This window comes from Copadichromis virginalis, linkage group LG9 (assembly GCF_057382275.1).
Source record: "Copadichromis virginalis isolate Kocher_CV1m ecotype Utaka linkage group LG9, C_Virginalis_male_GT1.1, whole genome shotgun sequence".
Classification (NCBI taxonomy): Eukaryota; Metazoa; Chordata; class Actinopteri; order Cichliformes; family Cichlidae; genus Copadichromis; species Copadichromis virginalis.
In genome coordinates, this window is record NC_140626.1 from 23,148,595 (window position 1) to 23,176,187 (window position 27,593).

The 27,593-nt window shown below is 39.7% G+C and overlaps 1 protein-coding gene across 1 annotated transcript in view; it reads left to right on the forward strand.

Moving 5' to 3' along the window:
* The window catches only part of dlgap1b (discs, large (Drosophila) homolog-associated protein 1b), a 98,765-nt gene that overhangs the window by 37,541 nt on the left and 33,631 nt on the right, over nucleotides 1–27,593 (forward strand). The window contains exons 3-5 of the mRNA XM_085468259.1: nucleotides 16,223–17,338; nucleotides 20,339–20,553; nucleotides 27,233–27,410. Coding sequence (XP_085324385.1) covers nucleotides 16,280–17,338; nucleotides 20,339–20,553; nucleotides 27,233–27,410 — 1,452 coding nt within the window. The 5' untranslated portion in view covers nucleotides 16,223–16,279. The remainder of the gene's footprint in view (nucleotides 1–16,222; nucleotides 17,339–20,338; nucleotides 20,554–27,232; nucleotides 27,411–27,593) is intronic.

A 27,593-nucleotide genomic window follows, 5' to 3' on the forward strand; every position in this document is an offset into this window, starting at 1 on the left:
CTTAAAATCTTAAAGCTGTAAGCTAATGATAGTTATATAAGAGCAGATGCTGCTGGTGCAATAAGCCGTACGTTTTACGTCCAATGGATGCATGATCTGATTAGTCGACTAATCGCAAAAATAATCGGTAACTAGTCGACTATCAAAATAATCGTTTGTGGCAGCCCTAGTTGTTACCGAGTGGATGGTGGTGGTGAGATAAACAGTTTTTAAAAGGTGTGTGAAAATGCGTAATAGTGCTGAACATGTTTACTCTGCCAGCATAAGCACTCTAGCAATGTGGTGGAGACAACAAACAGACAGGAGGCCAAAGGATTTCTAAGGAGAAACAATAAAAATGCTAATCCCAGCATTAAGATTAACAACCCCACCTGATCATTTTCTTTTGCTTTATGTTGTGATCCATCCTGCTCATGAATTTGACATTTTTGTGCTTAAAAACACAACTATATAGCGTAAAATACAAACAAAGATCTCGCCTAGTGCTCGGTGGTATGCCTCATGCATTATAACCAAGTCCCAGTTCTAAGGATTTTATGTCCTAAAAATAATACTAATAATAAATAATACCAAACAATCTGGCAAAACTGTAGCTGTGCCCAGAAAGTACTTCAGTTTGTGTTGAGCACACAAAATGTATTACTGATACATCAGCCATATTCAGTAGAGTACTTGTTTTGTGATATAAAACTTCATATACCCCAGACCTGTTTAGTAATTGTTTCAGTTAATTCTGTTATTAATATTAACATATCAATTTAAGTGAAAATGTAGTAGTTAAAGCTGTAAAATCATAAAATTTTAGCTTTCTATATTCACCAGACATGTTAAAAAATCACTCTCCGTGCAGTCAGTCGACACATTTATCAAATGTGTCTGTAATTTGGTTGGCATGACAAAGCCAATGGACTGGACAAACCTTAGAAACACACACCTGTTTATTCATATATGTTCTTACAGTCCACACTGCATGTCAGCCAAAAAAACCTTAAGTCATAACATCTATGGCATAGATCAGGGCAGAATTTATGAACTATAGATTTATGTGTGTAACCATTAAGTTTTGGGCTAACTATAGTATCAATAATTGAATTGAGAAAAACTTTGGAACAAATAGGAATCTTATTCAAATAAACCCTTCATGAAGCTCATCCAATCAAACTCAGTGACTGGGCATGCAGAGAATAAGATTTTCTAGGCTGATGAGTCAAAGGCTGAGTTCTTTGGGCAGATCTCAAACCAACATATTCTGAAAACATGAATTAATGCCAGCTAATTGCTAATGATGTGACTTAAGTGAGGCATGTTGGTGGTAGCATCATGCTATGGGGCTTGCTTCTAAGCAGCAGGGACATGGAGAGAAGTCAAAAGTGAAGAAAGGATAAGTGCAGCCAAATCCAAAAAACCTGCCGCAGTGCCAAAACCTGACATTGGTGAAGTGGTATGACACTCAACCTGAAGGCAGGAGTGGCAGAGAAGTATGTGAGGCTGGTGCAGGACATCTATGAGATGTATGTATTAGAGATGGACCGATCCGATATTACGTATCGGTATCGGTCCGATACTGACCTAAATTACTGGATCGGATATCGGAGAAAAATAAAAAATGTAATCCGATCCATTAAATATCACGAAAGCACCTCACAAAACTTGCAACACGCCGTAACTCGCCTCAGAACGTCGGAGCAGTATGCATCACGTGATAGAGCAGCTGTGGCATGCGGGACCTGTCGGTGGTCTGGATAGCATTTGGAGCTTCGCTAGCAACCTGGCATTTCATCTCCGACAAAGTTATCCCCGAGAGAAGTAAAGCAAGTGTGTAAGTCCATCTCTGAATGTTTGTAAAGCATTCCCACGTTAAGCTTAACGAGCGACTGCCTCTCGCTCTCCGGCTGCTACTTCAATCGTGAAACTGCTAATGATCAGCTGATCGGCTTTTCTGTCGCGAGTCCGTGTCTCTTGTTTGTTTTTGGTCCACTTTGCGCCAGAAAGAGCAAACCAGCGGCTGAACAACAGCAGCACGTTTAAGCTTGATAAGCTGTTGTTACAATTTATTTAATATTACTTTCTACACCAGGATCTTTTTCTACGTAGCTGACGGCTGGTAACTGTGCAGGGGCGGATCTAGCAAAGTTTAGCCAGGGGGGCCGATAGGGCATTAACTGGGAAAAGGGGGCACAAAGACATACTTTTCTTTCTTATTCTCATTTAAAATGTCTAGCTTTTAATAAATAATTATCTGACACCCAAAGTTTTAATTTGATGTAAAATGAATAGAAGTCAATTACTGTATATAGTGACTATTAAGTCTAATATATATACCCTAGTAAGCTATAGTACATTTTCCTTTGGGAAGGTACCATCTGTGCAGTCTGCAATTTTGTTGAAGAAAGATGTTGAATCTATTTAATATTTCTTGAAAAATAATTGATTTCTGTGCATTTTTTTTTCACACTGCATCAAATTAAGGTTGATTACGTTGATTAAGCATCATGAGGTGGAGCGTGAGGGGTGGTTCCCTATTTTTTATTTATTTATTTTTGTTGTTGCTGGGAGTTGGAACCCTATTAGTTAGGTTGCTTAATATTTATGCTAAGTACTCTTTCAAATACCAGAATAGGGAGGATGGTGTAGGTCTAAGTTTATTAGATTGATCAGTATTGCTGAACTATGAAATATTTTTTTTGTATACAGGTATAACAGAATAGCTTTAGTGTAGTTGTTGTTTTAAACTTGAGTATGAACTTGCAGACTTGCAAAATGCAGCAAGATATTTTAAAAAACAGTTTTGTTGATTAAAAAACACTATATCGGATTCATATCGTTATCGGCAGATATCCAAATTTATGATATCGGTATCGGTATCGGACATAAAAAAGTGGTATCGTGCCATCTCTAGTATGTATGATCTCTGCTGTGGAGGCCTCTAAAGGAAGCGGCCAGAAGAAGAACAAGGAGGAATGAGTTCATGTATATGGCCAAGAAGAGCCTTGGCCATGTATATATACATTTACATGAACTCATTCCTTCTTCTTCCTTCTTTCAAAACAAGTCTCTGGTTGTCCTTGATGGGAGCCTAGACCTAAACTCCACAGAAACATCTTTAGAGAGACCTGATGATCACGACTCCTAATCCAATCTGACACGAGTTTGGGAAGATCAGAAAGATCCACAAAGATGCAGAGTTTATGGAGACTTACCAAAGAAACCGTGGGTGTGCACTTTCTGCCAAATGAGCTTCTACAAATTACTAAAACAGGTTTCTGAATACAGAATCCATAGTTTTTGATATTTTTGTTTTCACAAAATTGATAAAAAAAACAAAAAACAAATTACCACTTTTTACATTATGGGTTACTGAGTGTAGCTAGATGGGAAACGGTGCAATAATGTAATAAGAAGTATTTTTCAGAAACTTGTGTTTTTTCATTTTTCCAGTATAAAAAGTGTGTTCTGCAGCTGAATTAGATAGGAACTAGTCCATCATCATTTAGTGGTTAATACAGAATCATGCATGGGATGACATTTTTGGCTCAGCTCTTGTACACAAGCCAACCATGAACCCTAAGGTCTGGGGATACTGCCAAAAAGCTGGATTTACAGCAAGCACAGCTTACCATTTGAAAACATATCATTGTATTGGCATGGGTCAACATATGAATCTATTTGAAAAGAAGTAATGTTCTTTACCAACAGACTCAAAGCCAAAGTACTGTGAATCCCAGGGAAGCCTGAAAAGGAAGTGAGGGGAACTGTAGCCAGAAGCAGAAATGGGTCGATGGCTGAGGCTATATCTAAGAATTCCTGCTGTGCAGCTACACTTTTCAATTCACAATTTTGAAAATGCTAAAATCTTGATGTTTTCCTGTGGAAATGACACATTTGGTATCCAGCATCGAGAGGCTTCTTTAGACTGTGTTTGTGGAGATTATGTGGCAAATGAGGACCTAATTAGATGAAGTCAATCTTGGCCAGTGGGAGGAGAGCCATGATGCTGATACTAGCAATCACAGCAGAACAGAATGAACACCTGGGGTTGGGAATATGGAGAAGATGGAAGAAGAATCATCAAATAATTGGGAAAGGTTATAAGTAAGGCAATGAGTAGGGAGAGTGCTTGGGAGTAAATGACTGGACATCCAGATGGATATTTCATACACCACTAACAGTGTGTAAATGAGATCTTTTCTTCATGCCACATTCACTCAAATGTGCTTGTCAATGATACTCAGAGATTAACAGAAAACAGCAAGGATGAGATTATCTGCTCAAGTCTCATTAGAAGTAGCACATTTGTTCTGCAAGGGGGCTTCAGTCGTGATTCGCTGCTTTTTTTCTTACATAAGTAGGCTGCAGTAGAGACTAGTTGAGAGATTAAGTGTAAGAAATCAGTAGTAAATGATTTAAATAGTAGCACTGTGCACATAATAAATTAAGGATACAAGCCCATTGAGTAAAAACAGGGTGCAATTCATTTAGACAACAATCTTAATTGAAAATAGTACAAAGAAAAAAAACTGAGAGATGTTATTGTATTTAATTGCATTATGTTTTTATCTACATTTTACACAGCATCACAACTTTTCTGGAAGCTTTCAGCAAATCAGCCTTAATCTACTGTCTGTCAGACAGAGAAGTAGAAACCAGCTTGAACATCTCACTTTTGTAGTTCACAGTAAGACATATTTAAACTTTTTCCTGCAAAAATGATTCCTCCCGTGATAACATCTGAAATGTAAGTGATGTTTAATGTGCTTGTTTGTTACCTCAGTATACAGTACCGGTAAGTTGGAGGCTGTTATCTGTCGGTACCTAAGCAATTTATGAAATGGGAAGCTAATTTAACTTGCTCAATGAACTGCACATTTCACACTTCATTTAGCTGTTCATAAAAGACTCAACAGCAAAGCATTATCAACACTTAATGCTTTGTTTCTAATAAAAACCCTTGACAGTAAAGGACCAACTTAAGAAATACTTCTATAAATGTGTTCTTAGCTCATTGTAAAAATGAAAAAACAAATTCAGTGACTAAGCATAATCAGGTGATATGATTTACATGATACTGTAGTCCTGATATCTGTGAAAATAGATGGTATTCAGCCTCACGCTTGAAACTAAATATTGTAGTTTGGCTCAAGTTTAGCAGTAGTAGATAACTTTTTAAAATTTGCAAGTCACTTACTTGTATTGAAACTTTCTTTAACGGAAAAGAACATTGTGAGCAGAGCAGAATATTCTGAACATTGCTTAATGCATCTCATTGAAGCAAGTAGAGAGGTGACCCTGAAAAATCCCTGAATCGTGCAAAGGGAAGTTTACGTATGCAGAAATATTGATTAAGATGGCCCTATGTGCACAAAAAACACGCAAATTATTAAACTGGGAGTTATTTTGCTTTTAGGATATTGGCTCAAGTAATTCTATCAAAGAGGATAAGATCGTGCATCTTTAAAAATGGTGCAGTTCTGTTCTGTTCTAATAGTTTGTTATTGATTATAGATGTTGTTGAACATCTGCACAGAGTGACATATGAAGGTGACCACTATCTTATGCAGCTGCCAGCTGCTGAGTCTCGACTAGGGTTGAGTTGGCAGGAGATGCTTTTTTGGTGACATGAGCCTTGTGGATGCTATTTAGTTGGGAATTTGCATGCCCTGTCCGTGCCGCCAGGTTTTGATGCGAGGTCACATGCTACCTGTCAGTGCACAGTACTCACCTGGTCTGACACCTGCTCTCTGTGCAGGCAGCATGTTTGGTTGAGGATCAACTCTCCACAGTGTGCAGGGGAGAGCTGGAAGAATGCCTCCTAGCCTCTGTGTGAGTGTGTGTCCAGCATGTTTATTCACTGGCTAGTATCTGTTTTTACGATTGCTTGCCTTGTGCATGTATGTGACACATTGGATTTGCATCCACCAGCACTCATACGAATAGGCAGTGGGTTAGACCCCCCATCCTCCCCTCTTGCTCAGTTGGATCACACTCCCAGATCTGTCAAGCATCTGTTGACGTGTCCTGGATGTGACATGCCACCCACTGCAAGGGAGAGACACAAATTGCCAAGCTTTTTCTTAGAGGCGTTGCACAGTTAGGACTTAAAGATGGACTAAAAGATTCAGAGCAGCATTTTGACACCTTCAATTAATAAGCAATTAAATCTGATAGGCAGGTTAATGCATTTTAGTGTTGAATGGGTTAACTTTTCCCGTGCGGCATCCTGGCCTTGCTTCCAGTGGCAGCAAGGAGACACTTGCTTTGTAATAAGAAAATAATGACATCTCAAGGCCCACTTACAGCCTCAACATCCCTTTTTACTTTCAGTGTGATGTGTTGCATTGCGCAGATGTAAAGTTATAGTCACAGTACTTGTGCAGCTACATAGCTACAGAACAGGAGCTGACATTAAGTATTAATATTTTGAAGTGGCAAGAAATTTCAGAAGCAACAAAAAAAAGTAAACTGTTTCTGTGTGTTGTCACAAAAAATGTGTGAGGGAAATGTACAGCTGCTTTGTTTCCCAGTGAAATAAAAATCATCAGTGTGTAAGAAAGAGGGGAAAGGAGAGGAAGGGAAATTTTATAGGCTGGAAATTTAAAACTTACATTTAATGTCCTAATTCATTTTTGAATTTTTAAATCAGACATTGTGGACATTGGATCTCTATTTGGTGTGTTGCTGAACTATATTTTTGTTAAACTTATTGCAAAACAAATTGAAGTTTACTAATTTTGTGTTATTTAAAGATTGCATGAAAATAATAGCCAGTTTCATCCTGTGTTTGATTCCTGTGTTTGATTGGTTACATCTTAGGTACTGTTACTAGGTCAAATCAAGGTTAGCAGTCATTCATTTATATTTAAGATGATAATGCTGAATCGGTGAAGGAATCTAATGCTAGCTTTATGGTGTCTAGGGGTTGGAAATCAGTCATAATAGCTCATGAAACATCTGCTTATTGTTGAATTCAGATGGCTAAATCCACAAAGAGCAGTGAATATTGGAGTAGTGACAAAGGCCAGCTGATAACAGTCTTTACACAAAACAAAAAAAACAAACAAACAAAAAAAACAGTCTTTACACAAAGAAAAATATACTGGAGCTTACAAAACAAGTTAATATGTGACATATTTCCAAGTTATTCTTTTCCCCATGTTGCACTGCTGCACTCCTGTGTACAGGTAATCTCATCAAAAGGCCTCAGTCAGCTGCCAGCCCTTAATGGAAAGTGCCTACCAAACAGAAACAGATGTTAAAATTAATGCTTTTGAAGGGGCTTTTTTCCTGGATTTTTTAATCTGTTTAAGTTATTTCATTATAGAATTACAATAGTGGCAAATCACATGTCATTGTTTGGCATTAGGCCTCATGTGTATTAGTTTTGTTTTTGCATCAGTCCCGTACAATAAAAGTTCAGAGTACTATATTAGCTAAAAGCATATTAACACATAGCTATGTGCACTTTATGCCAGCTTTGTTTTCTGACATGTAATTAACTGTAGAGTCAGTTGCTCAAAGTCACGTGACACTGTGCATGCCTCTGGCAATACTGTGATGCTAATCTTGCCCGACAGTAGCAAGTGACTATACTGTGCATACAAGCAAAGTGCATGCACATAACCTGATTTTTACTGCAGTGAATGTGGGTCTGTATGCCTTTTCACATCACGAATGCTTTTACAATATGAATGAAGTCACGCACCATGCGGCATCACAGTGTTGGATAACAGGAAGAAAAATCAGAAGGCGGTCTAATATACCCCCCATTTAATGCTTGTTTTAAATGCCCTTTTTCAGTTTATATGTGCTGCTCTGAAACGTTTGCATCACTTAAATTAGCCGTAACAATGAAGCAGCGTTTGGCTACAAGTGTGTTAACACAGCAAAAATGCCACAAGGAGGAAAGAGTTGCAAGGCGTACATTAACATCAGCAGCATTAGCAACTTTTTCACATGTGGGTCATGCATGCGCTTGATGGATGAGGGTACAAAGAGTTATGTAGCACATGCACACAGATGCACATGCACATAGATCCTGACTCTCCACGTTTCGATTTAGCTTTCACCGTCATCACTACACCACTTCCACGTAGTCCCGAATTAGGCGCCCCAGATTTCATAGCTCTTAAGAGACAATAAAAGCACAAACATTACTATTGTGTGAGATTGTGTGACACAGGCTATACTTTTTACCTTCTGCTTTATGAGTTTGTGCGTTGGCAGGCTCGGAATAGCTTTTTGAATGTTACAGCGTCCCACTTAGAGGAATTGTTGCAAAATGCAAATTAAGGAGAATGATTGAAGCTCTTCATTTTTCATGCCATAGAAATATATAAATAAACGATCTGTTTTGGTCATTGTAGTGCAAAATCATAAACAAAAGTGAAATAATTTGGGTTTTTATTCATTCATCATGTTAAATTAGACGTTTCTTCAGGAACAAAAATAAATAGGTCAGAACTGTTTTTGTCACCACTCAGAAATTCTTCCCTCTAAATGTAGATGATAAGTCTGAGGTTCACACATTTTTCACAGTTTCCCTGCATGCCCTGGGGACACATGAAGATATAAAGCACAAGAAATGGTGACTCCTGTTGCTGTCCGCATGTATGATCCCAAAGCGGTTGGTACATATGAGTTGTCACTAGCTGAGCTGAAAACACATTGTTTTCCACCAGAAAATCCATTTGTTTCCATGGCGATGCTGTCCTCCCTTGTCCAATTTCCTTGACTGCTTTTTATGGATAGCTTTATTGAACTTTATTTAAAAAAAAGAATTGAGAGAGGGAGGAGAAAGAAAATAGTAATTTGTCACACTAATATAATATCAAGGTTTGTGAAGGTGGATTATTTGGAACAGGTCAAAGTGACCTTTTATTCTTATAGCCTTATTATCCTCTAAAATTGCTTTTGGGCAACACACATACTCCCCATAATCAGTTCTTCTTGTTTGTGCACCTCTGTTGTTGCTTTGTATTAAGTTTAATGTTCTGCACTGATATAATGTAGCCTGTAGGGTATTTCATAAATTACCATTGCTGGTGTATAAGTCTGTTGGTTTATTGCGCTTATATACTGCGTATATTCAAACAATCTGAGTTGTATTATTATTAGAAAAACCTGCCCTCGGGGCAGTTTTTGGCAGGCCCCCAGCGCTTTTTCACTGTGCTTGTGTGTGGCGCAGAGTTGTATTGTTAGTTTATCTTGTTCTTCTTTATGTCTTCATCAAACCACAAAAAACAGATGACAAAAGTTGTTTGTTTCTAAACACTTAACAAAAAATTCATATATGAATGAGAATACATATATATATAACAATAATATATATCTATTTTTTCTTAACAAGCTACAAAGTCAGGCGACATAAATCTGTTCAGTTTTAAAGGAAAGCAAAACCTTGGGTTTAATGTTTACGTGGAATATAATAATGTTGGTATAGCCAGTGATAATCACCAAATAAACTTACATTTTTAGCCTCTAATTGTTAAAGACACATTTAAGAAACATAATACATAGTAATATTTAACCTTAAACTGCTGATTTAATAGTAAATCATTTATAGTTTAATTCGTTTATATTATAAATCTATTTATAACTCATTTAAATAGAATTTATAACACGTGTTTTAAAAGATAAAGATGTTAATATCTGCTCTGTGTTTGTGCAAGTTTCATTCAGATTGGCCCACCCTTAAGGAGGAGATGGGGTACATACAGAGTTACATATATACACACATGCTACAGTCATCATAGAAGATATTTTATAGTAGAGATCTTAAAAAAATAGATTGGGGTTGTTAAAGTTGTTAAAATTACAAATAGCAAGCTGAAGAAGTACCCTTACAGATCACATGACTGCCTTATAAAACTGATTTTATCATATCTGACTACAAACGTACCCTTTAAAAAGAAAGTGGCATCTAGAAGCTGCATCTTTGTCCTTTATTCTTACAGTATATCCATGATATATTCAACCTGAAGCCATACAACTGCAATCTCAGCAGAGTCATGGCCTTTCGTTATGGAGGCAAAGCAGTGTCAGAGCTACTCGAGTCCCTTTTCTTTAAAGACCAAAAGCTTCCTGAATGAATACATTATTTAAGAGAAATGTCAAGAATCCTGTTCAGCATGGGAGCTTTACAGTACTTTTCTATTGTTATATTATATCTTTTTTGTTGTTTCTGTTCATAATGTTTAACAGATGAAATTCACTTAGAATAAGAGAGTAACAGTTGCAGGACAAAGCTGTTGAACAACACCCTGCTGCACAGTATAAGTGTAGTTTTTCCCACATATAACCCAAAGATAAATCGCAAATAATTCTCAACAAATTAAACATTTTGGCAACTATTACGTTGTTCAGGCTTTGAAGTGTTAAAAATTCAAGGATTAAACTTTGAAAAACAACTATTATTATATTTTTATAGCACCTTTAACAGAAGTCGACTTTAAAGTTTGCTACCGTTAACATTAAAGTTCCTCCAAAATCTCAGAAATAGAAGAAAGGTTGAATTAAATATAAATGAGCAAATCAAAAAATTACACAGAAATGCACTCGCACAATCCACAGTCCCTGACATAACATTAAAATGACCTCTGAATCGCTTGCGTGGTTGCCTCCGTTGGGGCATTGTGTACATTAGCTTGTGTTATTGAATTTCTTTAAACATCCTGCAATGACAGCTCTGCCTGACACCAACAACACCAGGCTTTTTCTAAAGTTAATGCATGCGTTAATTTGTTTACCTTCATCAAATAGACCTCATCAGCAGAGGAATTTGTCTCTGATGGGTCCTGAGCTATAACTCAACACAGTCACTCCATTTGTCAGAGGGAGCCCTGACAGTCAGCCTAATTAGTTTGGTTGTGACAAAGGAGCTGTCTTGTGGAAACCAGGAACATCAATCCATCCATGACGGCATGCAGGTTTATAATGCAGCCAATACAGTGAAAGGAAACACGCTTATTATGCGTCAGGTGAAACTACCTCGATCAGAAGGTAGAAGAATCTGTTTGGCTAAGCAAAAGAAAAAAACGCTTTAAAGCTGTGCCTTAAATATGTGTTTATTTGTCAAGTTATTTAAAATGTTTTGATAGGATGCCAGCAGCATATTTCATTCTTAAGTGTTTTGAATAAAGCCCACTAACAATCACAAATTACGGTGGAAACACGTTGCGTAAGCTGTCATTTATATGGTAAAGATATACTGCCTCCTTATCTTTTGGTGTAACATCAAGTGTTCTGGGTTGGAAATGAGATGGCATGCTGAAAGTGTGCTATTTCTGTCAAGTTACCTTTTTGTGTGACTCCTATCATGTCTGATATTGCTTGTGCAGACATACGTTTAATGAAGAATATCTCATAAACCAGAAGCAATCATGTGTAGCTTTTGTTCAGAGTGTTGTCTTGGTGCAGTCAGTGAGGACCGTCACTCAAGACAGTCATCTATCATTTAAGAGCCATTTTAACAGCAAGACATTAAAGTTAGTGGTACCCAGCCTCTCCTGGCATTCCTAAAAGCCACTTTTACATAATCGCAGAAAAAAAAATACCATTTTCCTCAATTTTTTTTTGGGTCCCTGGCTGTCTTAAAAATGTTCTACAACATTGTTCTCTGTGGGATTTTGTTTTTTTCTAAGACACTGTTTGCACATTCAGGATGAGAATATCCTCTCTGTCACTGTTGTTTCACTGCCAGCTGCAGCTCTCTCATGGGTGTCTTTCAAGTATATTTAAAAATGTGGGTGAGTTTTGTTGAAGTTGTTAGTGTGTGGCTAAAGTGGCTCGACAGAATTTCTCAATAAACCTTGTATGTATTTGTATTTGAGGCAAGGTAGAGAATTTAGTACTTTTTAAAATACTCGATATTTTGCAGGCAGCATTTTACTTTCCGTTTCATTGTTGATCTGTTCACTCAGAAAAGCATTACTGTAATTACATTGTTCATCTATGAGCCTCTGTAGTCTTTTTATGCTGTTTAATGGACACAACGACTGAGACTGTCCAAGCCAGGGCTCGAACCGGCAACCTTCCGATTACAAGGCGAACGCCCAACTCTTGAGCCACGATTGCCCCCATGTATGTTGTTTTTCGGTTTAAAAACTCCAGCAAGATCTATGGATCGTTCAAATTAACCAGAGCTTTATTTACAGAGAGACACTTTATTTTAAATTGCTTGACATTAAAGTTAAGCTTTTCAAATGTCATCTCTAGAGGCATCACAGCCTTTTGTCTGCTGGTGAAGTGCAGTGGCAGCACAAGTCTCAGAGCTCAGAAACATATGTTAAAACCAGAAAAATGAAACCAAAGCTATTCGCATGGCTTCATATGTAGGCACACCAGGTCATACGTGCACGAATACTGACCTGAAAAAAGAGCAGAGCAGGATAGCCCATTAAACCAAAACAAATACGTATTTTGCATTCAAATTTTTATGAAAATCCAGAGCGCAGTGTACAGTATCGCCTTACCTTTGCAACATGTAAGTATGCATGCAGGTAATCAAAGTATTGGGAGACAAATATGTCTTATTTGAAATGTCAAGAAACTCTTATTTGCCTATTTTGTCATAAACATATTGAATTCTGAATCATTTGGCATGTAGGAGTAAATATTTGTCTTTTTGAGAAGCATGTACACTGCAGTAATTGGGATCAACTGACACATCTAGGGTCAGCGTTACACTTTTTCACATGTTGTCTCATGTAATGAGTCACATAATCAATAGTGGGTCAACCATCGTCATAAGGGACAACTCCTACTAGGGCTTACATACCTGGGTCTCTCCACCATTTGGTCTTAGAACTGATGAAGCTTCTTGGATGAGAGTGAAGCGTCTTCAAGAAACTTAAAGAAGTCCCACTGCTTTTCTTTCCAAGCTCCTTAGATTACCATGACCTGGATGACTGAGAACCTACACAGACATACATTGCGGTTGAGAATCACATGGGTAAAGACTTATTGCCCTTTTATGTCTTACACATGGAAAGCAATAAAAAATATATCCTTTGTGTCTATAGCATCTTCACCTTTACGTCCTGTCTGGTCAGTAATATTATGCAGTATGCCTAACTGCAAACATTTGCACGATCGAAGGAGAACTTTACTGGACTTGGAAACTGGAGGTAAAGCGCTGAACCCTTTCTTTTGATTAGAAACAAGCACAGACACATAGACGCACACACACAAACACACACGTATGAGCCAGATTTGCTGTGGTGATTTGATCTCCTGTGAAGAGGAGATTGGTAATGTTCTTTTTTTTCTTTGGAGACAGCATTACCCAGGCTCAAGAGAGAAGTGAAGACTTTCTGTAGCCTTGCAGCCTCTAAAGGCTTCATGGAGGCTCTCTAAACCCCGAGCTCCAGCAACTAGTTTTCAGTGTTGATTGAGGAAGATAGACTGTCTGCTGTCTGTACAGCGGCTTTGTATTTTTTCACCAGCAGAAGCTGCAGTAGTCTTCTCACTCTAATGCTTATTGATTCCAACACTTCCTAAGATGGTGTGCTGTAAGTCAGTGCTGCTTTGCATTTCCATGCCACTTTTTTTTTATTTGTTTAAGTGTGACTCACTAATGGTGAGGTAGAAGAAGATTAAGAGTAGATTTTGCCACTGTGACGCTGCGTCCTTGCCTGCTTACGCTGTTAGATGATGAGGAAAAATCTATTTTACATTCATCTCATCTAACCCCAAAGAAAGCTGGCATCCAAATAGATTTTTTTCCCGCTGTGCTGATGAAGCACAGGTGTTAATGAGCATGAACATTCATAGCCTGGCTTGTTTTATCTACTCCTGCATTTTGTTTGCACACCTTGCTGTTCAGCAATCACTTTAAATGCAATGAACTCTCTGTGGTTTTTAGAGGCTGTTTACACAAAGTAGAAGGAACAAGTTCTCTCAAATTTCTTGATGTTCTTTTGTTTGCTTGTTGCTTTTCGTACTGTGGAAGCCATGATTTTAAGCACCCCTTCTCACTGGAAGACCCAAAGCAGCAGCTCTACACTCATAGCTAAGCCTTCATCAAGCTTTACGTTTCTTTACATATTGATGATTACTGGTCCTGTAATTAGAGCAGCAGAACATCTGTTATGTAATATTTGCACACTGTGAGGAGTGATGAAGGAGCTTGCACTTTGGTTACTACCGTCTTTTAGTGTGTGCAAAAATAAAAGCGAAGCTACATGTGCTATGAAACCGTGTGGCCATAAAGACCCCTTTTCCACAGTTCAGTTGACACTATAATTAACTCCTGGCACACAAAATTGTGGTTGGTTACCCAGACAGGTAGACTTAACTGGGTCAGTCACCTCCAGTGGACATACAGCATAATACATAACCACAGGTGTCTTTGAGCGCTTATAACTGAAGGCCATACCTGACAAACCCGTTACAACCAGGTCCTTTGTGTTGTTGATAAACTGCTCTTTACGAGCGAGCAGCATCAAAATTCTGCATGTATATGCAGTCTGTCAGGTTAACGCATTTGTGTGTGTCTGTGTGCGTGTGTGTGTGCGCATGGGTATTTGTTGCTAGCAGGCAGATAGCCAACATGACCCAACTTCAGCTTTTCAGCTTTAGCGCAGCTCTGCAGACAGCTGTGCCACAAACACGCTGCTGTGGATCACCGCGAGGGCCTTTTATTTAGGTCACATTCTGTGCTTCAGTGGCCAACAGAAGAGATCTCTGTCAACTGCAATGAATACCTTTAGTTGGACACAGCCCACTTTTTAAGTGCTCTGCAAGAAGCGGACACTGTGCACGTCTTTGTTGTATGCGGTGGGTGCCGCATGTGAATTCACTCTTGTGAGTGCGTTGCGGATGGTGGGTGGGGGTGGGGACTGACCACTGTGGATTTTCCATTTTCACTCATACAATAAGAGAAATCTATTTGCTTAATTCTCTCCCTGAATGATTTAATCCTCTGGTTTAGCGGAGACAAGGAAATTGCATGAATTATTCCCCTAGTTTTTCAATTAATGTAGCACCTAGTTTACAGTCAAAGAAAATAATAAATCTTTCAACAGTACAGCCATTCACTTAACTGCACCTCACATGCACCCAACACCATGTCCTCAAGGGAAGTAAACGCTTGCCATGATATTTAATTCTGCTTCTCCATCATTTTTTTTGTCCTATGTTCATTTCTCCCACCCTAACTCCCAACCCTTTTTTTCCCATTTTTTAAAAATAAAATATACCTTAGTGGCCTTTGGTACTGCATTGTAAATCAGTGTAATGAATTGCCTGCTGAGGCTAAGCCTCACTGCTGTCGCTGTGCTACCCTGAGGTGCGTGGGCTCCGATTATTGTCTTGTTAGCTATACCTCCAGTCCACTGGAAACAGTGTGGATTCACCGACCAGCCAGCCACAGCCCCACATGGGTAAGGAAGGCACTTTAAGGATGCTGATGTATGCCGCTCTTTTGTAGTCACCCTGTAAGGGCAAGGCCGTTTATTGCAGTCGCCTCAACCAGCCCAGAAGCTGTCAGCTGGGTTTTACTGGCCAATTGGTTTCCCCCCTAGAAGACCTAGAGGTATAGAGGGGGTATGTGATCACTGATTGTATTTGTGGGTGTGGGGATGTGCATATTTACTCAGCGAGCAGGTAAGCTGTAAAACAAAACTAGATATGTTTTCTTTTTTGTTTTAGTGCTACCCAAACATGAAAGCACTGGATTAAATTTGTGAGACAGGGGACAGTTGTGGTAAAGTCGCTGCATTACCATCCCTGATTTCTTGTATCTTTGACTTCCATTGAAGTTTCATTTTACAGTAGCCTTGAACAAATTTAGCACACACTTGAAATAGATTTGATCTCTCCTTGCTACCTTTTCTTGCTTTAGTTCTCTGTTTCCTTGATTCACTGTCATTTTTTTGTTCACTGAAATGTAGTAGACTAAACAGAGAAATGGAGGAAGAGGCTTGAGGACAGATCTGGGTGTCTGGGACAACATGCCAAATGGCTGCTATATTTAGAAATCCTCCTTTTGAAGTTTTGAAGGGCAAAAATCAAAGACTGAGGCAAGGATAGGTCCAAGGCCTGTCAACATCAGATTTTCTCAGCTGTGAAGGACGGCCAAAAATCATCTTCCTCAAATAAAATCGGATGAAAACATTAAATTGAGCTTTTAAGTGTATGCAAATAGATATTTATAATTCTGTTTTCTGTCTCTCTCTGTTCTTGTTTGTTTGTCTGTTCTTCCCCATGGCTGTGTATTTCTTTGCAGAGCTAGTTTCTGGGCCTTTGCAGACTTCCTGCAGCAGCAGTTGAAGACCTGGCCACGATGACAATGAAAGGTCTGTCCAGCAGTCGCAGTCACCATCACACAGTGACCTGCGACCCTTCTTACGACTCGATGACCCTGGGACACTCAGATCGTCGGTCCTGCTTCCTAAACTCTGGGGATTCTCATCCTGCTGACCACCCTTGCTATACCCAAAGGAACTCCTTCCAGTCTGAGTGCAGTACCTATCCTGATCTGGCCAGCTGCACTTTCCCTCGCAGACAGTACAGCTCTCACCATGAGCTAAAGGAGGAGTGTGGTGCTTTGGTGCCTTACACCGGGCCGAGCAGTAAGGGAGGTGGAGGAGGAAACAACAATCGCATCCCCTCTAACCTGCTAGAGCAGTTTGAGAGCCAGGCACCATTGCGGCGTGAAGGCTACCACACACTGCAGTATAAGCGCACTGCTGTGGAGCATCAACGCAGTGACAGCCCCGGTCGAATCCGCCACCTTGTTCACTCTGTCCAGAAGCTTTTCACCAAGTCACACTCCCTGGAGGGGCCCTCAGGGTCTGGTGGAGGAGGAAGTGGGAGGATGAATGGCAGCAAATCCAGTCCTGATGATCCACCATCATCCTCTGGCACCTTAAAGCACAGCAAGCGCAGTAAGAGCAAAGACCGCTCCAAGTCGGAGCCTAAGATGCGCTCTGCCATCTCAGGCTACTGGAGCTCAGATGACACGCTTGACCGGGAAGTGTGCCTCTACCATCATCAACATGCGAGCAACAGTGGAGGCCTGCCCTCTGGGGTCATGACTATGGGGCGTCATCCAGAAAAATCCCAGTCGCAGTATTTCATGGAGTCCTATAACACTATCAGCGCCCAGTCTCTCAAGACGTCACGTAGCAACAACGATGTGAAGTGCTCAACGTGTTCGGGGGGCAGCGGTGGAGGGCTGCCGCTGACGAGTGCACTCGATGCCCAAGTTCAGCTGAAGAAGAGCTCATGGTCTTCTACTCTGACGGTGAGCAGAGCAAGAGAAGTCTACCAGAAGGCCTCAGTCAACCTAGACAAAGCTCTGGTGAAAGCCGAGCAGGGACGCACTTGCTACTTCCTTCAGGTAGGACTGTTTACAACAGCCCCACCTCTAATGTGTCAAACTTCATGCATCATCTGGTGTGAGCCGCTCCTCCATGTTTCTGTTTTTCTGCACAAAATCTGCATTTGTTTGCTTGCATGCGTCATTGTGATTTAGAGAGAGAGAGATGGAGAGAGACTAATCAGGGTCACAGCGACCCAGACTCGTTCATCTCATTCCCCTGAGCTTTGATCTCTTGTTGAATTTATTCTTGATATAATCATAAACATTTTTCAGACTCATCACATACCATCTAATCCTCTGTGGTTGTGGTTGAATGCACTGAAATATTTACAATATTTATAATTATATGGCTGGGGTTTAAGGGCTTAATTCCCCTGTAATTCAAATTACGATGTAATTATATTGAAATGCAAATTCTTAAAGGCAGGTAATTTAGAATAAAGGTATAACAAGTCAGATTTTTACAGGAAGCAAAATTTAAGTATGTAAGTAAATTGAAGTAATTAAAATTACTTATGCAGTTACAATTACTTAAGTATTGCATAATTTCCTGGTAATTTTACAGAAAATACGCTGTACTTTTCAGGGCACAAGCCTTATTATTAAGTGGATTAATTTAGCCTTTTTACAGCTTTATTTTGTTACATTGTTAATTAATCTTCATTATGTTGATGAATTTTTTATTATTTAATCATCCTTTTTAACTTATGTTGTACTTAAGATTACTTACAGTATAATATGTGTCTCCCTTCTAGTAAAACACTCCATAATACAGCCCTCACCCCAGAAAGTACTTACATTGTAAGCTCAGAAAATATTATTTGTTTTTCCACTAAATTACCAGGAAATTGTGAAGTAATTAAAATTACTTATGCACAACTTACATTTACTTTCAATATAATTATTTCTTTGTTCAGTGTAAAAACCTGACTGGTTTGTGTTTGTGGAGCATTAATGACACCTTGCAGCATGGAACTACATTATTACAGCTGTTAACATTATAATTGCATTGGTCATAGCAGGATTGGTGGGTATATGGTTGTAAATGTCTGAATATATCCTATTTACAAAGAAAAAGTGTGGTGCTACTATGAGATCAGAGGTCAGCAGACAAAAAATTAAGAGAAAACCACTCTACTTCCTAAGCATGGTGGCCACACGCGCTCAAAAATACACAGGGACACATGCACACAGGGACCCGATCATGCTTCACTTTTCTGGGAAAAGATAAAAGTGTTTCAGATTTCATGCATTTTCATGCATTGAGCTGAGCTGCAAATTTAGGCCCGAGGAAAGAAATGGAGAGACAAGCCGGAGAGAATAGACGAAAGCATGTGTATGTGTGTGCGGGGTTTTTTGGGCGGGAGGGGGGCAAATAAGGGCAACAGAAGAGTGCATGAATGGAGAAAGTAAAAGGCAGAATGCGAGAGTAGGAAAACATAAAAGACAAAGTTCTGTATGGCCATGCATTTTAACATCCTGAAAAACGGAGTGAGCAGATCAAGGAAGGATGTTGTCACTGCAGTGTGGCAACAACTCTTCTAGCCTAAAAGAGCCATTGCTTTTTCTCCAGAGAGCGAGACGGAAGGGAAAAGTGGCTTTCAAGGAGAGCAGCCTGACAAGTTAGTCTCCAGACACTTTTTGAATGCTTAAAACAAAAAGACATGCTATTTGCATCACCTAGTGGGATGGGATTTTGTAATCCGGTGTTTGATGTTCACACACTCACTTAATTGACCCTTTTCATGAAACATTCAGAGGTTACATCCACAGACTGCATATTAAAATGGGGATGATGTCATCAACTGGTTTCTGAAGTTTTGGCTGACAGGGTAGTAAGTTAACGTCTAACACTAGCACACCTGGTTATCAAGCAGGGGTCATGAATTGCAGTCTGCTAATTAGTTAATAGTAGTAAAAGAATTTGAGTAATCAAAACAGAAGCACAAACTTCTGGGATGGGCTCTACCTCATAGCATGCAATAAATCTGCATTAAAAATGCTCAGAAGACCAAATCCAAAAGGGTGGGTTATAAAAAGTCATCCTTACCTCATCGGTTGTAAAGAGTAACACTGGCTACAGAGACCATAAATAGTTTTTTGAGTATGCTGTTCGTTTAAGAGCTGAAGATGACTCGCTTTTGGATCCAGCCTCATGTGGCCGTTAGAAGAACTGCAGTTTTGCCACTTCAGAGTTGGTGTCCTTTTTCCAACCCAGAGGGAGCGGCCTACACCATCCTCCATACTCTTATGTTCCATCAAAAAGCTGATTAAAGCAAAATGAATACCCTTTTTTTTATTTCAATTCATCTTTTTCACCCTGTCTTAGAATAATTCACTTTTGACGTCCCCATCCAAACCACTGTTGCTGAGATGTTAACACAGTCTGTAGTTACCCCTGACATCAAGGTCAGCTTGGTTTCCTAGCTACACACGAGTCTGTTGAATGATCCTTGTGAACTTTTTTCTCGCTCTGTTTCTCATTTCTTTCACTTCAGAGCTGGTGCCCTAACAGCCACTCACCTTAGCACTGCTGAACAAAACCCCCTTTGTTTCCCCCACCCTCTCTCTTTCCATGTCTGCTGTCTTTGACTCCCTCTCTTTTAGATTAGGGCTAGAAGATAGCTTTACCTCCTTTTATTTTTACCTTCATTAGTGTCTGTGAAAAGGCAGGAGTGCGCACAGAAGCTGAGGTACTGCAACATTTTGTCAAAACAATTAATTCCCTGCATTTGATATGCAGCATGCATCACAGGACAGACAAAAGAAGGCAACTGGCACTGGCAGGCTTATGGTATGATCAAGGCAGACTTTGCATTGATACTGTTACTACTGAATCTTTTCAGGTATAAAGTTCAGTGCAGACAACTGAGAAAATATTGGGTTTGGGGTTTTTTTTGTTTTTGTTTTTTTGAGTCTGCTCACGATTCATGTGTAAGTATGTCTGCAGGGGCCCTGAAGTGCAGAGGGTGACATGTATATAATACCTCTTTACCTAATCTCACCTCATCTCTACAGGTGCCTCAGGATGAGTGGAGCAATTTCTCTCCGCTGGGGAAAGATGACGAGATTCCATGCCGGCGGATGCGCAGTGGCAGCTATATCAAGGCCATGGCTGAGGAGGACAGCGGCGACTCGGACTGCAGCCCCAAACCCTCGCCCAAGGTCCAGGCACGACGAGCCAGCTACCTGAAGGCCACGCAGCCGTCTCTCACAGAGATGACTACGCTCAAGTGAGTGTGTACCAGGGCGCAAATTATTACTTGAAATTACTCGTTGTAAAGATTTGGATTTTTCTTAATTAAATAAATCTAAAAGGTAAGAAAAATGCCAGGCGTGAACTAAAGCTGTTTACACAAGAACACAGAGTTGCCCTTTCTTTAATGTAGCATGCAAAAGATTTAAAAAAAAGAAAGTTGGCTCATCTGAAGCAGCAGCTGTGAGTGGTTTTGTGTTTTGACTGTTTGTTGTTAATCTGTGGGAAAAGATCTTGATTACATTTCTGTCCTGGGTTTGCGCCCTAATAGACTAATCATTTTTCCCCTGTTTGTAACTTTAGATCTAACTCTGTATTATAAATGAGCATATGCTACTGAATAAAATGTGTTAAGTGTGCCGAAAGCCTGGAGTCACTCTGCACAGTGTCAGTGAAGCAGATTGGAGAGATGAAGGGAATGAGAGTGAAAGAGAAAAGTCAACAAACAACTGAGATGGAGGCAGTCAGTGTTAGTCAGCGTACTCCCAGCAGCAGTTTGGCTTATGTGTAAGTTCCTGGCTCTTGGTGATCACAGATTAATTACCTTTTCTGTGTTTACAACAATAAAGACATGCCTCTATTTTCATAGCTGGCATACAAATACACAAACACACTGAACTGAGAGCGACTGAGCCCTGATTTAAAATCCACAATGCCAGCTCACCTACTGAAATCTCTTTAAAGAAGCAAGCGCTGTGTTCTTCAGAAATGCATTGAGTTGAGAACATCATCAGCTATTTCTCTCTCCCTTTCTTTTGAAGCAATTCTTTTCGAATGATCTGAGGTTAAAAGCTGTTGTTTCTTGTTATATAGGGCATTCTCTGCTCTGCAATCTATTTTTTCACAGCATGAGTTTATAAAGTATTCAGCAGTAACAGAGTCCATCAAGATTTTTATTTATTTATATTTTATCTAGTCCACACTGTCAAGCCCAATGGCAGAACTTAATCTCTTTGCAAACAAGTGGAACATTCAATTTTTGGAACTTCAAATTGATTGAAATTGTTTTCATTTTAATTTCATACCACTTTTGTACTTTTTGGCCAGCATTCCTATAATATTAAAACACTGTGCTAATGTTCATGGTAAGGAAGCATGGTGGGAGGTCATCAATTACATTTTGCTGTCCAACCCTTCTTGGCATAATTGTGAACACGCATACACAGATTTGCTCTGCAGTGTGGGAGTTTTATCTGACACTTTAGTGTAGTCGCTTTAATTTTTCCTCCAAGTGCAGTGGTGTAGGTTATCTGTTGGCTTATTTACAACCTGTCTGATTGTCTCTGACAGCTCGTGTTTTTTGCTTCCCCAGCTCCACTGTAGCAATGTCATCCTGTTTCCTGTTACTTCTGGGAGTACCAGTTATCGTAATATCACAGAATTAAGGACCGAAAACGTAAAAACCTGAGTTCTAATATACCAGAAATTGCCTTTTTAATCCATTGTTCTGTTGTGTACAGTCAGTCAGTGAGTCTAAGGTTGTACATATCATTTCATCATTAAAAAATAAATCTAATATTGACAGGTTTTTAAATTAGAATAATGTGACCGCAGATGAACAGTAAATCACGTTACACATTATTCATTATTTAATCAAAACTAAACCAATATATGGTCCTGTGGAAAACTAAGTGCACCTCAATTGCTTGTAGTCTTTAGCAGCAATAACTTGGAGTAACTTGAGGTAATGACTTTCTGCGTGACTATCAGTCTCTTCTATTATTCTAACGTTGCTTCACTTCATGGAGCTTTGTGGATTTACAATTGGATTTAGCACTTAAAATCCCATCACAATATTTCAGTTAGAGGCCTAAACTTTGAATATTTTCTTTTTCTGCCATTCTGTTGTAGATTTGCTGATGTGCTTCTGATCATTGTCCTGTTGCATAATGCATTTTTGGCCAAGCTTTAGCTGTTGGACAGCTGTCGGCCTCACCTTTTATATAGTTGATATTTTGGATTTTGGTATCCAAAGATATTTGTGGTCAGCGCAGTTGGTGCACATTCCTGTGGCTTTAAATCAATCCCAAATCATCACCTACTCTACCACCGCTCTTCATAGCTGCTATGAGTTGTTCGTGCTGAGATGCTGTGAGCATTATGGCTTAACATCTTTTGGTCTTGTCTGCCCAAATAACATTGTACCCAACATTTTGTTGTTAGTTAAGATGTAAATGTAAGCTAGTCTGCCTTGTTTTTTTTTCTGGTAACCCTTCCAAACAAGCCACACTTGTTCAGTCTTTTTCCAATTGTACTGTCGCCCTAACTTTAACATTTAACATGCTAACTGAGGCCTGTAGCGTCTGAGTTTTTTTTTTTAGTTTCTCTGTACTTTGCACGGCCTGAGCTCTCGGTGAATTTCCACTCCTCAGAAGATTGGTAACTGTCTTGAATCTTTCTCACTGTAGAATAATGGACTTTAAATTGTTTGGAAATGGCCTTATAACCCTTTCCAGACTGATGGGCAGCAACTATTGCTTCTGTAAGCTCATCACTGATGTCTTGCCTCCTTGACAGTGTGCTAACACACCTGAATGCCCCAGACAAGCTGCCAAAACCTGTGCTTTTATGGAGGTGCTCACACTTGCCTACAATCAGTTAAAGTGCATTTGATTAGCAACATGTGGCTGATGCTTTCCCTCTTAATTCCAATAGGAGTGTGCTTGGCTTTTCACACACTTTTTCTGCATTATCACTTTAGTTTTTATGAAATAAATAATGAAAGGATGTAATTGCTGTTGCTGTTTGTTGATGGTGTCCTTTCTTTATACCACCACACTGTATAACAACACATGATCTGACCGTTGGAGATATCTTACGTCATACTGCACTGAAACAGTTAAAGAACTGAGGACAGTCTGATGGCGCTGCACGAGGCTGTGACTGATTAGCTGTGTAATATACAGAGATGAGAAGAACACCAGTGGGTGCTCCGTCATTGTTACTGGTTTCACACACACACACACACACACACACACACACACACACACACACACACACACACACACACACCCTTACGTAAGTGCAAGTGGCACAGCTTGGGGCCTACTAATGACTTGAATTTGGCCCCGGGAACGCCATCATCATCTGATGGAACCCGATGGAACAAACCAAACTGCAGTGCTGCACATTGGAGATAGAGAATGAGGCGGGAGCAGCTGACATCTTGTTTTCACATGGTGCTTTTGGGAGCTGGCACAAGTCTGTTACACTCCGCAATGATTTAATAATCAGCCTTGTTGTTCCATATGTTTTCGAGCTCATTCTGTGGCCATTGTGTCCTTGACTAGCTGGGAATTGCTCCTAAGAAGTTGTGAAATTTGCTAATTCTCGTCCAATTGCAACCTCCTCCTTTATTAAAACACAAGGCATGCAGATAAAGAGTGTATATGAATGGTTGGGATTATTTCTGACAGACAACAACAAGCTCAGGAGAAATTACATCCTTTCTTGTTTCGCTCAGTCACAAACTCCAAGCTTTCTTTTTGCCATAAACATTTATTTGTGGCCTAGATTTTATCATGTTTACTGTGTGTCTCTAAGACACACCCTTCCATCCCTCCAACCACCGTGTTTAGGCTCTTTATTTAGATATACTAAGAGGGGAAAGCAAGGGAAGGATGAAAGCGGAGAAGGTAAAAGCAGTTAGACTAAGAAATCTTGTCACGCGGAGAGGCAGGGGGAACTGGTTGAGGAAAAAAAACATTTGAAGCAAAATGCAAAAAAAGACATGATGTGAAGATGAAAAACAGAAAAGAAGAATTATGTAGAATTATGAGAAAAGAACGAGAAATGTGGAGGTAATCGGCAGACGACAGACAGATTCCTGATGTAATGTCTTCATTTATGTCACTTGTTTCATAGTGGAACAGCTTGCAATATGCTAAACTCCCCCCAATCCTTAACTGGTCCTGATTACTGGCTGGGTCTGCAATTTAAGTGGCCACAATAGACATCATTGGTTCTATAATCAGCCCCACAGGGAAATCAAGAGGAGACGTGGATAGAAAAATGATGTGGGTAGATTCTTCCTTGACTTGATTCCTCTGTGAATCACCCACAGCCAAAGACACAAGGTGGCTGATATGAATGAGTCACACCAGTTTCGCTTTCTTGGTTTTAGAATATGTACCGTTTCAATTCTATAATGAAGTGAACCATTGCAGTACTGTAGGCAGTGCTGCATGGGGAAGTATAGTTATAGGTACAGTGGAACATAGACAGGAGTACAAACTTTATATTTACTCTGTGTAACATTTATTGAATTGTTTTGTCACATTTTAATTAATTGAATTACACAGACTGGTCTGAAATTTTGGGAAAGAGATCAACATTAAAGGCCTGAAAAGTCTCTTCAGAAGCAACAGAGGTTGTGTATGTTGGTGTTGAAGGTTAAATTGCCTGACTGTAACATGGGAGATTGTTTTTCTCCTGTAAACTACAGGCTATGATCTTTTAACCATTACCAAAGTTTAGACTTTTCCTTTTCCTTAAAAATATCTAAAATTAATCAAATAACCACCATAATGCTTGATTAGGAAACTGATTGATTTGAAAGTTGGAGTTCTGATAGTAGTGGCAGTATCAGGTGTTCATGTGGAGTGCATGGGTTGTTTAATTTGATAGTTATTCGAATATCTCCGATGTTGTGCCTGGAATCTGCCTGCTTTCTGGTCACGGCTCCTAATGCATCTGTTACCACTGGAAACACTTTGGACTTACACATCTGCTCCAGTTGTTTTTTTCAGTCCCTGGTACTTGTTGCTGTCTGCTGGGATTAGCACATCTATCACAACTCTGGTCTTCTGCTCCTTGGAAACCACCACTATGCTGATTTAGCAGCTACTGCTTGTCTGTACCACAGGACTTTAGCTCTGTTGTTCTCAACCACCTTTCGTGGCATCTCCCATCAGGGCTTGGGGATTCCTAGTCCATGTGTATATTTTCCTGTACACTATCCCAGCCTCTTGGTTGGGCCTGTTAGTCTATGCTCTTAGATCCTGCTACTATGAGTTGGATAGTCTCTTGGGTGCTTTTATACACTCTGCAACTTGGATTCTGTCAGTTTCAGTAGACTCCTGCTTCTATGGACCTGGTGCTCAAGGCTTGTGCTGTTTTTTTTAACCTGGCCTTTTGTAGCTATTGGAAGGATTTCTTTATGTCAGCCAGTTCCTCTATCTGTCGATGGTACATCCCAAGGATGGACTTGGTTGTCCGTGATAGTTGCTGTTTAATTGACTCTGTCTATGAGTTCTCTGTTCGGTTCTGAGATCACCCATTACCACTATATGTTACTCCCAGGCATGATATAGTTTGTTTGAGTTTGTTTTCTCAATCAAACTCATTTAGCTTTAATAATACTTAAGATATAATAAAACATGACATTTGGCTCAAAAAACTATTTGGTGATTCAGATACACCAGATTCCTCTTTTCCTGTCATCTGGTGGAAAAAATGATTTTCCTTAAAAATACAGTGGAACTATTAGAAAACATTGATGGAAGACCTCAAAATGATCAATTGTGTTGATCAAACAAAGCAGCAGCATGACTAACTCATGAATTTTTCTGTGTCTGTGGAGTATCTTCTAGTATATTATTCTCAATATTAAAGAGCCAGGAGGACGGTCAGGCTAAATGGAGACATGTTTTAAAATTAATAACTGTCCATTCGGCACACTTATTCTTATCTCAGTAGTTTCTGTTCTTCCACTTCACCTCACCTTTCCAATCTTCCATCCAAGAATGAGTAATCTAGTTTGCTTTGCTGTGGTAACCGCGCACTATTTTAAGGCAGAAATGCATAATTAAAGCTGACCTGACATGAAGGCAGAGACTAAGAGTTGTATAAGCAAAGTACCTATATGCGGATGGTCTTATATGTGTGTGGAATAAGAGAGGCTACAAAAAGACGTGGCTCTCACCGTTAATTTGAGAATTTATATATAATCTGTGATGTATTCTTTCCTCACTTGGTTTAGTAGACCGCCATGTTCCTCAAGAATGAAGTGAGTCTGCTTTTTAGGTTTTATTTGCTGTGATTAATTCGTTCTTTAACTTGCATCCAATTGCTATTTAACCTAAACAGCAAGCACCCTTTTTTGCGGGTACGCAAATGCACACGTGCACATAGACGTGAAGCATGCTAAGCAATCAGGCTGAAAGCAGGTGACAATTAATGAGACATCTATTCATACCTTTCATACAGGATGTGTATCAAATATATTTCTGTGTTTTTATGTCACAGTCTCTAAATTAAGTATACCTCACAGGCATACAGAAACAGACGTTCATATCTCTATATACAAGAGTTCTCATGATTAAGCGTTTTAGAAAGTGCTTACAAGGAGCTTCAAGGACAAACTATCTAAGCTACTGTGAGCGGTTCTCAACAGAACTACGCTGTTTGATTAGATAATGGTGTGTCCTGAAGCAATTGTGGATTGATCCATATCTTTCGGTTCACACACTTCCAAGTACTTGAAATTGCCTTCTCTTGCATTCTTTTCATCGCCCCCTCTTTACCTCTGCTCTTTTTCTGCCTTTATCATCCTTGGTTTTTCACCTTTTTACTAATCTCTTGCTTTTCCTGTTTTTACTTTTTTTTGTTTGTTTTTTACCCCTTCCTTTTTTCTTTCTTTCCCTCCCTTATGGCAGGATTTCCACAGAGCACTCACCCAAACTGCAGATCCGGAGTCACAGCTATCTGCGGGCGGTGAGTGAGGTTTCCATCAATAGGAGTCTGGACAGCTTGGACCCAGCAGGGCTGCTGGCTTCGCCTAAATTCCGCTCCCGAAACGAGAGCTACATGAGAGCAATGAGCACCATCAGCCAGGTTGGTGGCACTCTGGCTCCCATGCCTGTTTTTTGTTAGCCTCTACGGCCCTCGTACCTCTACTGTTACATCCGATAAGGCTGTGCAGTGGGAGGAAATCCCATCGGTAGCCATTCTAAGACCTAAATTAGCAATCAGGTCACCATCCGGCAAATTATGAAAAAAATATTAAAAAAACCCCAA